This window comes from Fukomys damarensis, unplaced genomic scaffold (assembly GCF_012274545.1).
Source record: "Fukomys damarensis isolate Sample0158 unplaced genomic scaffold, DMR_v1.0_HiC HiC_scaffold_7, whole genome shotgun sequence".
NCBI lineage: Eukaryota > Metazoa > Chordata > Mammalia > Rodentia > Bathyergidae > Fukomys > Fukomys damarensis.
This window is the reverse complement of record NW_022900919.1, coordinates 1,161,935-1,173,986: the sequence shown is the minus strand read 5'-3', so window position 1 is coordinate 1,173,986 and position 12,052 is coordinate 1,161,935. Positions and strand designations below refer to the sequence as shown.

The following is a 12,052-nucleotide window of genomic DNA, read 5'->3' as shown; positions in this document are numbered from 1 at the left end:
GCCCACAGTATAAATAAAAGAGTGAAGTAAGAGATAAATGGCAAATGATTTTTAAAAGCATTTAAATTCTTTAGAAGCTTGAAATTATTGGCTATGGTCAAAGTCTTATTTCCCTGTATGAGCAAGAGCAGCACTAATGACAGCTGGCGACGAGATGTTTTGGGTGAGGCTTTGTACGAAGTCCTAGGGAGACAAAACAAGAGGAAAGCAGGTTCTTTATGCATAAGAACTTAACTGCTTTGGTGGAGCGGGGGACATGTGCCCCAAAGTTAATCCCAGTGTGAGAAGACCTAGGCCAGGCTTTGGAAGGAATAGCACAGATGACAGACGAAAAGGAGGGTTTGTGATCTGGGAGTTGACAGGGGCCTGGGTCTTGCCAAAGCTCCACGGGAAGTTTCCCTGACCCACGCAACAGCATTCCCTGTTGTGCACCTTGACCTACTGTTCACCCATCACGCATGTGCTTTACTTGTTCGGGTGCCATCCTTGGCCAGAGTTGGTACATTGCTCAGGGGCAGGGCTGGTATACGTATTCTTCAACTCTGAACCTTTGTTGCTGGTGCGCTGCTGATGTACAGGAAATGTATGTTGACTGAATGAATAATGAATACACGAATGAAGAGGGAAGTCTTGTATTTAATTCTGGAGGAAGGGCCCACATTTGAGAGGAGATGAAGGAAGAATCCGAGCTAAGGTATGGAGTGGGGGTACTCATGGAGTCTGGGGAGACACTGAGAGCCCAGATTGGTTTTCATGGAGAGACTGATACATGGAGTAGGGTAGATTGAGATTGGAGGAGACAGACAGTGGCAAGATTGGGAAGACTTTGACTGTTGTTATTAAATTGCCTTATTTCTTGCATAAGATATAATTTGAACATGTATTTCTGTATAAAGCAAGGGTAGGGACAGATTATTCAGGAAATACAGATACATATTTTGAAATTGAATGATGTGATACGATGTTTATTGTATAATTTTGCATGAAGGAAGCAGTCTGCCAAGAATCTACAATAGATTAAATTTGTACGAAATATTAACAGTGGCGCTCTCTGTGGTATATAATCTGAGGAACTCTTCTTCCCCTTTCCAGTGTATCTGGTCTGTTTCAGTAACCTAGGGGTGATTTGCAGAACAAAGTATTGGTTGGAGCAGAGAAGAAAAAAATAAATATGGAGAGTGACTTCAGAAGCGGAATTAAGAGGACATGGGGTCTTAGTGGAGGGGGCAAAAGTAGGATTGTGAGGTCCATACAGTGTCAGGGTTTGGGGTCAGTTGGTGCTGTTGACAGTTAAGTCAGGAGAGATGTGACCCCAGTAGCATGGGACATTTTTCATAGGCAAATTGGCTTATTAATGCAACCTCTTTGACAACTATGGCTGAACTAGTCATTAACAATGAACCAGATCGAGTAAAGCAAAAGCTAGGGTAAGCAGAGGCTGGTACTAGATTGTGATTTTTTTCATGACAATTCATCATTACTTTCTATGAACACATTGCAGGACATCAGAATTACATGCACACAACACATCTCAATTCTATTTTTTACCCCTCCCCCTTTCCACCTCTCCCTCTCCCATTTTGCAGAAAAGTGCTTTGAAGAGAATGGGCAGACATGGTTTGTTCTTTTAGAGACTGGGAAAGCAAGAGCTAGGAAAACAAAGAGAATCAGCGCTTTCTGACGGAAGAGGGAGGTTCCTGTTTGCTGACAGCTAAGCCCTGCGAGGAGCGGACACTGTCACAGATGCACATGTGCTCCTGTGTGATTGCTTCTTTTGTTGTGGATTCTTTTCTAATTCAGATAAAAGGTCTCTGTTACCAAAAGCTGTGGTGACCTATTTTTAGGTTTAACTCGTAATATAAGTGGGATGCCACGAAGGACAGCTCAAAATAAATAATGCACTTGTATAATTGAGATGAAAAGGGACGTCCTGGGAATAATATTATGTTTAGTAGTAAGTCTGGGAACTTCTAATTATGCTGGTATTTTCCCTTCCCTAATTATTTAGACAATATTTCAGTTTAAGAGTTAGCCTTAAATTCGTCTGCTGCAACTATGTTAAAAAACACCTAGCTATGCTAGCTCTGTTGAAATGACACGGTGTTAAACCTGTATCTGTGTAGGTTCTATAGACTTTGACAGAAATGGACTTAAAGGATTTCTTTCCCCCTGATTTTCAGAAGTTAAGGTCCTCCTGCTGTTTGAGACATGTGCCACTTACCGTTTCTATTTGGGAACCGTTGGAATGGAAATGCTGTTTATTTAATTCCTTTGAATACAAATATGTTAGTTATTCCTGTTTTAAGCAGACTATAAGGCTCATCGATGCATCCTGCATTTATGGGACACCCCCTGTTTATCTATACTGGAAAACTGGCTAGGTTGAAGGCCTATCCATTGCTCTCTTTACACTGAAAGTTTCAGGGCTTTTGAATAAGAGTTTTATTCTCCTTCTGCCTTTTCACAGGGTACTTTAGAAGCATTCAAATCACCAGATTTTCTCACATTTTCAGTAAGCTGTAAAAGAAATCAAGTAACGCCTGCTTTCCTGAGGAACGATCTTTTCATAGGACTTTTAGAGAGCAGGTCTTCAGCAGAGTTGTGTGCCTGTTTTACTAGAATTGCTCAGGGCTTGGAACGAGGGGTTCTAGTGTGTGGTTCTCCCATAGCCTTTACTCGCAGCTCTGATGCTGGCCCTCTTGGCCTTTTAATTGGAAGCTGCTTGACTTGGCTACGTTGTGATCTCTGTTGCATTGAACGACACTGGGTGTGGGCCACGGACAGAGGAGTGACGAACTGGCAGGTCTTGCTCTGGTGATGGTGTGCAGTAGGGTGTGCCACGATACCGGAGACCAGTCCTTCTTTTCAGTGTCATTGTTAATCTAACAGAAAAGTACAGTTTGCCTGGGGTAGCTAATCTGAAACGAGGCCTAAACTCTGGGAATGATTATGAAATAGTAACCAGCAGCCAACAAGGGATACAGGAAGAGATGGTTGCTAGCTTTCATAGAGTCCTATTTTATGAGTGAGAAGACTGAGTCTGAGGGAGGTGAAGTACCGAGCCCAATGTGGTACCGCTGGTCAGTAGTGCTGCACTACTCTTAGATCTGATTGATTTCAGAGTCGGATATTGTCCTGTCGTCTTGAATGTCACAAAGCCCTAGTTACAGATATGGTATAGCAATTAATATATCAAAATTCTTGTGCAAGTAAAGTGCTTTATTTGTGTTATTTCATCCATTTGACATGAATTGTACTTTCAAAGTCCTTTTTAAGACTTATTTAACAGCTTTATTGAGATATAATTTATATACAGTTCATCCATTTAAAATGTACAATTCAGCAATTTTTATTGTATTCATGGGTTATGAATCACACCATTACAACAATTTAACTTTATAACATCTCATCCTACCCAAAAGAAACCACACCCATTAGCTGTCACCCCGTCCCTCCGACCCACCCCTACCCCAGCCCTGAACATCTTCTGATTCCCTCTTTGTCTCATAGATTTGCCTGTGCTGGACACTTTGTGTAAATGGACTGCACTGCATGTGTTTCTTTGCAATGAGCGTCTTTTCATGTAGTATGCTCTCAGGACTCATCCATGCTGTACAGCATACAAAGCCTTCCTTCCTCTTATGGCTGAATTGCGATCCATCAAGTGGAGATGCCACGTGCCTTGTATCCATTTGTCATATAAATAATGCCACTTCAACATCCATGCTACTTTGGACCTGGAGTGCCTCTGAAGGCCCATGTGTTGGAGCCTTGGTCCCCAGTTTGCTGGGACAGGGACAGGGACAGGGACATGGTGGAAACTTTCAGGAGGCAAGGTATAGTGGCAGTCTTCACGGCCCTAGGGGTGTGCCCCAAAAGAAGAATAGGACCTGCGCCTTCCTGTTCCTCTGTGCTTGCTGGCTTTAAGGGGTATGGTCTTGCTGTGACAAGTACCATGGCCATGATGTGTACCACAAGCCCTAGCCAACCAACAGGCCAGGTACACCTGGGAGGTTTATTGCCTGCCTTTTGTGCAACATGTGTGCATGTGTGTGTGTGTGTGTGTGTGTGTGTGTGTGACTTTATTTAAGTCCCAGTAACCCACGGTCATCTGTCACGTTCTGCTTGGCTTCTGCACAGGCCATTCCTGGGAACAGAAGAGGCTGTGCACTGGGCGTATCATCCTGCTTCGTCCCCCTTTAGAACAGTCTGTTGAGCTTGTTGGTCCTCTTGTCCACTTGTTGGGTCCTCAGGGGTTTCGCACACTGTGCCCCCCCATTTCAGGGCCTCTCTTGTTGTGGCACTTAGCTCGTGTTATTTCCCAGGGCCTCCTGGCCCGTCCTGGAGCCTGCTCCCCCTGCCGGGCATTGCTCCCTCGGTTCCTGGCGCCACCCACTCTGCTCTCGCCACAGCAACCGGATTCAGCGTGTGTGTGGTCCACTCCGCTGTTCCTGTGGGTCCTGGTGCCATTTGATCCACCTGCTTAGGACATCACTAGCAGATCTTGAGTGTTGTCCTCTGAGCCTCTCGGGCGGTGTGGTCAGTGGAGCTTTGAGCCCCATTTTTCCCTGCCGGGGATTGTTCCAGGGATGAGGACCTGTGCTTTGGGAGGAGGCTGTGCTTTCTTTGTCTGTTACATGACTTCCCTGGCAGCCAGCTGTTGCTCCAGGGTTTTCTCTGTTCCTATCTCTTGCCCTACTTGGTGGAAAGAGTAAGAGTTTACCTGTTCGCTTGGCTGATTCAAGGTAGGGGAAGGAATGTGTGTACTCAGTACTTTTAAAGTCTTCATTGTGTCTCTTGGTATCAGACAGACGGTCTCAGTCCTCAGGGGCTTTATAATGCCTCTGAAAATGTTGCTGTGGGCAACTGCTGTGAGGCCAGGTGGGTTCATATCTACAGGTCCCTGCGATTTCCCCTTGCTGTCAGGCACTGCTGCCACAGAGGCCACAGGGACATTCACCCCACAATCCTGTCGGGGATCCTGTCACCTGTCCTGTCAGGGATCCTGTCACATGTCCTGTCACCTGTCCTGTCAGGGATCCTGTCACATGGCCTATCAGGGATCCTGTCACATATCCTGTCACATGTCCTGTCAGGGATCCTGTCACATGGCCTATCAGGGATCCTGTCACATGTCCTGTCACATGTCCTGCCAGGGATCCTGTCACCTGTCCTGTCAGGGATCCTGTCACATGTCCTGTCATATGTCCTGCAAGGGATCCTGTCACATATCTTGTTAGGGATTTTGTTGTGTTATCGTGCCGACTACACCACGTGTCAGGGCTGGGGTCTGTTCATTTGTAGGAAGTGAGTTCCCCACCAGGGTAAAGAAGGAACATGAAACCAGCCATCAGCAAAAGAGCAGTAGCAGAGCAAGCCAGCCAGAGCTTCTTGTCTTTATTCCTTCAGCCCTTATATTGTCATTATCAGACATAACAGACATGACATCACGGTGTCTTGACATGACCATTTTGCACATGCATAGTTGTCTATGCTGGCATCCTAACCTGACTGTATCTCATTATGTGCTTGCCTCTGACAGTGGGGTCCAAGTCCTCAGGAGTCCTTAAATGCCCGGGCTTTGACTCCTCTCACGACAGCTCCCTACACACCTGTATACACTGTGTGTCTGTACAGACGAAAGGGCACTTGGTGGGAAATCAGAACACAGGACTGGAATCCTGGCCCCACTGTGCCCTCATTGGTGGTCACAGCCACCATGCTTTGGAATTCGGGGCAGAGGCCCAACACTTCCTGCCACAGAGGGCTGTCTGAGGGCCACATGATGACCCAAGTGTGATGGCCCTGAGCACAGCAATGGTTCCTGGTCAGGACACAGGTGGGGACAGTGAACCCCAGCGTGGGGGTCCCCACATGCTGTGCATGTGGATGGTGAGCCCAGGTGTAGAAATTGGATGTGTCTGTGTGTACGCAGTGTGATTCATGTCTGCCCTGCTCCTGCTGCTGCTGCTTACCTGTATTTTACAGCCTGTCTTGACAGCTGGAAGTATTTGGCACTAGTTTCACACTCATTCTGTGAGTGGAACCTTTTCCTGCATGCAGCTCCCTGGGCCTCTGCCTTGTTCCTCTGGCATCACTGATAGAGAGCTCAGACAGAGGTACCCTTTGTGGTGTTCATTTTATTTGGAAACCTTCAGTTTGAAAAAGCAAAACAGAGGCCATCCACACATTAAGCTTGAAACTGTCAGCCTTTATTGTTTCTTACAGCCCCTCTCTGGGGCCTGCTGAGCCCCGGGAACACATGGGCCCACTCAGCTACCCGTGAGCCCTGGAAACCACTCTCCCCAAATCTCATTCCTGAAGCCAGTGGCCTCCCTGCTCAGGTCCAGGTGAGCTGGAGACCTTCGAGGCCTTGGGCACCAGGTCTGAACCTCAATGGGCCTAGTGTTTCTGGCTCCTTTCACTACATTAATTCTGTTCAGTTCACTTGCTCATGGAGAACAAAGTAAACTTGGCAGTCATAGATATCTGTTTAGTGTTTCATGCCGGCAAGCACACCCGGAAGACTTTCCTTGGGGGTAATTTACAAGGAATTGTTTATCCCATTTCTTCCAGTTTTAGAGACCGCTTGGGGTAGCAGATTGTTTCCAAAACGGCACAGAAATTCATCCAGTGAGACTGCGGCTGAGAGACAGTGCTTCTCCGGATGCTTCTCTCAGGAAAGAGCCGGGGGCTTGGGCTGCTACCTCAGTGACAGGTCCTGCTTGTACCACAGCTGTGTTGAGCAAGTTGGGTGGGTCCCTGAGCTGACATGCAGTTGCCCTTGGGTGAGAGTTTCCCAACAGTGAGGAATGTGCAGAAAAGCTTCCCTTAAGTCCTAGCCAATGCTCCAGATATCCAGTATGGTCCCGAGCCACTTAGGGTGCCGGCTATACTCAGAGCACTCAGTGTCTCCCCAGTGCCTGCCTCTCCCGGGGTGCATCTCTGCAGCGGTCACCCAGCTGACCTGCATAGTCTCATCAACCCCTTCCCCAGCTGGAATGTTGCCTCTGTCCAACAAGATGCCTCCACTTTTCTGCTTTGTTGCTTTTTCATTCTCTTTTAAAGCCCTCTTGCCCACTATGTGTGCTTTAGGATGCATTTCAAATAGCCTTTCTCAGGGATGTGCTGGTCGGTGTTCAGCAACAGGCTCTCTGATGGGAAGGGAGGGTAGGAGGCTTGGATCTTGGCATTTGTTGGTTTCCATGTCATAAATACTTCAGGTGGCTGATTCAAGCTGCCAGCATGAGGGCTTTCAATGGTAAGAGCCCGCGATGGCTAAGTATTTCCAGTATGCAGATACAGTAGGCATTAATTGCCTTGGAGCCTACATAATAGTAGGAAGTACTGAGTTCCGAGTGGTTATTACCTTTGTTTTTAGTGTAACTTATTTAGGTTTGAATTTATGTAATCTGATATTTAATGATGACTGTGTTTAACAACTGCCTCTTAAAATTCCTGCAAACTGAACAATTGCTACTTCCTCCCAAGCTAGGAGAGGCTGAGCCAGCCAGCTGCAGCAACCCGCTGCTCCCCGGTCCACCTTCTCCTTCCTAAAGCCATCCACGCTCCGCTGGTGGTGGTAACACGCCTGTCTCTGAGCCCGAGGAATGCTTGCTGTCCATGCAGGCTTTGGATGAGACAGATACAGCTGGAATCCTGTAGTCTCTACTCCTAGGTGTATGGTCAGGCTGGCTGCTTGGTTTGTGGATCCTAGTGCAAGATTAAAATGACAGGCCCTTGGTTCAAAGACAAGGAGAAAGGGCTGATAAAACAGCTGCTAAAAAAGAAAGCCTTCCCTTTCTTCGGTGGTCTCTATCTAACACAACTTCAAATAGCGTTTTCTTATTTTCTACTTAATGTCTTTACTTGGAAAGACTGCTTTAGAAATTTAAATTATTAGCCCGAGTTTTACCTGCACTCTTTGTATTGTCAGCACTGGCATTAAATGCAAGTGTAAGAGCATTTAACTCCTGCAAGGGATGAAGTCATCATTGTGCATGCACCATCATCCCACTGATTCAAATGCAAAACACAGAATCAAACATAAAATGACTAGGAATTTCAGGACAGACAGCAGGGCAGTAAGCCAGACGTGGGGCCTTTCTTTGTACACAGAGTTTGCACACCTGGTGTGCAGTACTGGACAGATCTCTCATGTTAGCTGATTCTCAGTGTACTCATCTGTGGGAGAGATGGTGCTGACTATGTCACTTGTCACTTGGAAGGTTGAGAGCTGAAGACACTGATCCAGTGTGGTCCAGAACAGAATGCCCGGCATGCTGTTTGCGCTCAGTTAATCAGAGGCACTGTTCTTAGAAGAATGACTGTGACTTAGGAAATTCTCCTGTGGAGGCTCCAGGGCCTTCTGTACAGTGTCACCATTTGGCCCCTTGACCCACTTGCCTTCCGCTGTTGTGAACTCTTTGCAGGTAGAGATTAGCTCTGTCACCACCACGTTCCCTGCAGTGCTTCCTGCAAAGTCGTGTACATTCCTGGCACCCAGTAGCGCCTGTGACCTTTGTCTCTGTGTGATTTGTTCTTTTTCACAGTGAGCATCTGTGTCAATATGGTGACCTCACACGAGGCTTGTTAACGTTCTCGGGAAGAAGACGAGTATAGACTTAGGCTTTTCCAGGAGTCCACTGTAAACATGGGGAGGTGAGGGAAGCACGTGAGTCCGGCTGTTTCGGTTTCAGGAAAGTGGCTGCTCCGCGTCTCTTCAGGGGGACTTCACCAGGGAAGGGATGAGTTCCAAGCCCCAGCTGAGTAACAGAGGCCCCGGGGGTGTTAACTCTGCCCACAGTAATCTGTGCCTCTGCTATCTTCTTCTATACTTGCTTTCTGTTCTGTACAGTTAGGACAGTATTGTAGTAACGTTTCTTCCCTCTAATTGGTTACGTGTGTAAGTTTACTTTCCAGCAAATTATGAGATCCTCGTGGGCTGTGAGATGCCAGTCTACTTCTCTTGAATCCAGCGGAAAGCACAGTCTAGGCACATGGCAAGCAACACACTCTACAGAACCCTGGTCCTGGGTCAGACTCCCTGGCTCACTGGGGAGCTGAACGGGAACTGTAACCGTCTCTTGTAACAGAGTCCTCTGAGCACACATCCAGCGGCAGGGTCCCGCCTTGTGTTTTCGGTCAAGGGCCTTCCTTCACTGTGCTCTTTCCCAGAGTCTCCCAGACACTCAGAGCACTGACCCCTCACAGCCCTTGCCCCGGGAACTTGGGAGACCACGTAGCTGCGGCCTTGACTGGTTTGAAAGATGATCTGTTAACAAGCCTTTCGTGCCAGTGTCAATAAGCCACAGAGCATCACCGGACGGATTCATGTGCACAGACTCTGCAGCTGGCAGAGACTTACAGAAAGCAGCTCGCTGCCTGGCATTGGCCTTTCCTGTTCTGGGGACATCAGGCACCCTGAGCCACTGTGGCAGGAAGTTCACTACTTTTAGTGAGCACCGAATTCTCCAAGACATTACAGTAAAACAAAGTAAAACACCATCCAGTTGTTGCTTTAGTTCTTTTTTCCACAGGATTATTCCAAGGGATAAAAACATAAAGCCAATTTGCTCACTCACGCCTGCCAACGTCTACCCTAAGTAGATGTAGTGTTGTAGAGCTGACACAGCCCGACTTTCTGGTCCCCGTGGGCTGGTACCTGACATTTGTGTTAAAAATGACATTGCTCAAGTGACCAAAGGTTTAAACATTATCTGCCTTTCAGATATAATAAATATCGGTTATCCCAATGCCATGTAACATATGAAGACTAATAGACAAGGAAGACAGATATTTTCTGAAAAAGGGGCACTGAACTTACTTGGCTACGTGGAAAGTGTAGTTATTTTGGTGAGAATATTTAATTGATCATTCTCCATGGCTGGTAAAAACACGGTTACAACTTTATTAGCAGTTACCGATATTGCCCCAGACTTAAGATCACCGGATTGTGCCACAGATGCTGAACAGTGTTCCCATTAAACTGATTTCATGGATGTTTTCATCCCTTAGCCATATGGATTTGGAATTAGTTCTGAGATTACTTTAAAAGAAGGACGTTGGTGATAACTCTTGTTACTCGACATCGCCTGTGTTTGTAGAAGACAGAGTTCATCAGGTTGTTGGCAAAAAAACCAAAAGTGTGCGAATGGGACGTGTCGAGGACTCCAGAATGGTGAAATCATCCTCAGTGAGTTTGTCCTCTCTGCAGGTAATTGCTCTGGCAGAAGCAGTTGAGGAAAACCAAGCCAATCTGTTGCAGTCGTTCGCCAGGCTGAAAAGTGCCACCCACCTGGTGATTCTGCTGGTTGGGCTGTGGCAGAAGCTCAGCCCCGACCAGGTCGCTCTTCTGGAGGCAGCATTTCTGCCACTTCAGGAGAACGCGCAGGAGTTGGTAAGGACCCACAGGCCTGCCTGGGGAGCAGCCAGGGTTATTGAAAAGATTTCGATCCTGGGACGATACCGCACGGCTGTCTGTGCTTTCTAGGGTAACGCAGAAATGCTGCATTCAAACATGCTGCCTTCCTTTTCTTTAAGCCAGAACAAAATGTCACACGAAGGCCTTTCTTTGTAGAGCTGCCTTAAATACAGGTATAGAGTACGTTCTTACGCGATATCGCGTCTGGTTTTATGTGCCTGGCTGTCGCTCAGCGGCCAGGCGAGCAGTCGTTTGCTGGCTGGAGAGGGGCGGTAAGCCTTCGGATTGGCCGATCCCTTCCTGCTCCGCCAGAAACAAACAGTTCAGCCGTTGTCATTTGCTCGGTGTTCTTACACATGAGGGTCACTGCCAAGGTCAGAGAGCACTGAGATCCCCAGGGGAACAGTGGCGGGGCTGGTTCCTTGTGTTCACAGCGTGCTTGGTAGTAGTTTAAAGCTCTTTACTCTCCACCCTAAAACAGGCAGTTGAGGAGGAGAAAGGGGAAAATGAGGGTGGTATTTGGATTTTTCATGGGAAGATCATTTAAATAAAACCATCATAGGTCCTTTGAGTCATAGAGATCTATGTGGCCACCCGCTGCCATTCTGGATTATTTTTTGGGTACTTTGTGTACCAAGAAATAATACCTTGGAAATTAGAGACCGTTGAACTTAGATTGTTGTACTGGAGAAAACCATTTCAAGGGAAGAAAATGTTTCAAATCCATTTTAAATCTAGATGTGAGAACATGTACTAAAAATAATAGTACTAAAACATTTTTCAAGTTCTTAATAGGCGCTATTTTTATTATTTCACAAGAATTGTCTCATTTGATTTTAGGTAGTAAAGACAGTCACAGTTCTGATTTATCTCCATTTGCACACGGCAGAATTTAGGATCTGGTAGTTTATATTTTGGAAAGTAGTAGTAGAGCCAGTATTCTGACACAGGTCTGTGTCTTTCCAAAGCACGTATTTCTATTTTTTATACACACTTAATGTGAACTTGGGCAACTGAGCTGCTCCTCCTGGGGCCATGGGCGTTCTGAGCTTACCAGGCCGAGTGAGGATGGAGCTGATTTCATGGATGTTTTCATCCCTTAGCCGTATGGATTTGGAATTAGTTCTGAGATTACTTTAAAAGAAGGACGTTGGTGATAACTCTTTTGTTACTCGACATCGCCTGTGTTTGTAGAAGACAGAGTTCATCAGGTTGTTGGCAAAAAAACCATGTGGGGAGTGGGGCGTGCGTATTGCACAGCTCCCCTTCAGCCTGCGAGTCTCATTGCTTCTCACTTACAGAGCATCAATTCCAAGGTGAAATTGTTAAGCATTTCGAGATGGTGACCGAACATTAAGTCAGGCAGGAAGCCCTTCCAGCACAGGGACCCATGCGACTGCACAGTTCCAGGTCAGGAGCCGTCCCCGAGGTATGCGGAACTTCAGCAAATAAAGGTTCTACATGTAGGAACCATGCGACTACAGTTCCAGGTCAGGAGCCGTCCCCGAGGTATGCGGAACTTCAGCAAATAAAGGTTCTACATGTAGGAGCTGGTTCCCAGACAGACTGCGGTCTCTCTCACACTAGAGATCACGAAGAGCAGCCTCACCCCCCGGGAGCTGTGAGTGG

At 46.9% G+C, this 12,052-nt stretch overlaps 1 protein-coding gene across 1 annotated transcript; it reads left to right on the top strand.

Annotated features, from left to right (window-relative positions):
- The first annotated feature begins 10,059 nt into the window (after positions 1 to 10,059).
- Positions 10,060 to 11,791, top strand: LOC117285191 (protein PTHB1-like). The gene is made up of 2 exons (XM_033761029.1): positions 10,060 to 10,399; positions 11,725 to 11,791. The coding sequence occupies exons 1-2, from the start codon at positions 10,154 to 10,156 to the stop codon at positions 11,767 to 11,769; spliced, it is 291 nt and encodes a 96-aa protein (XP_033616920.1). The 5' UTR covers positions 10,060 to 10,153; the 3' UTR covers positions 11,770 to 11,791.
- The last annotated feature ends 261 nt before the right edge of the window (positions 11,792 to 12,052 follow it).

Bases quoted from the DNA above. Each gene is read 5' to 3' on its own strand.
- LOC117285191 (XM_033761029.1), top strand. From the start codon at position 10,154: ATGGGACGTGTCGAGGACTCCAGAATGGTGAAATCATCCTCAGTGAGT. The intron at 10,400-11,724 runs GTAAGGACCCAC...TCTCACTTACAG, and splicing joins AGGAGAACGCGCAGGAGTTG to AGCATCAATTCCAAGGTGAA.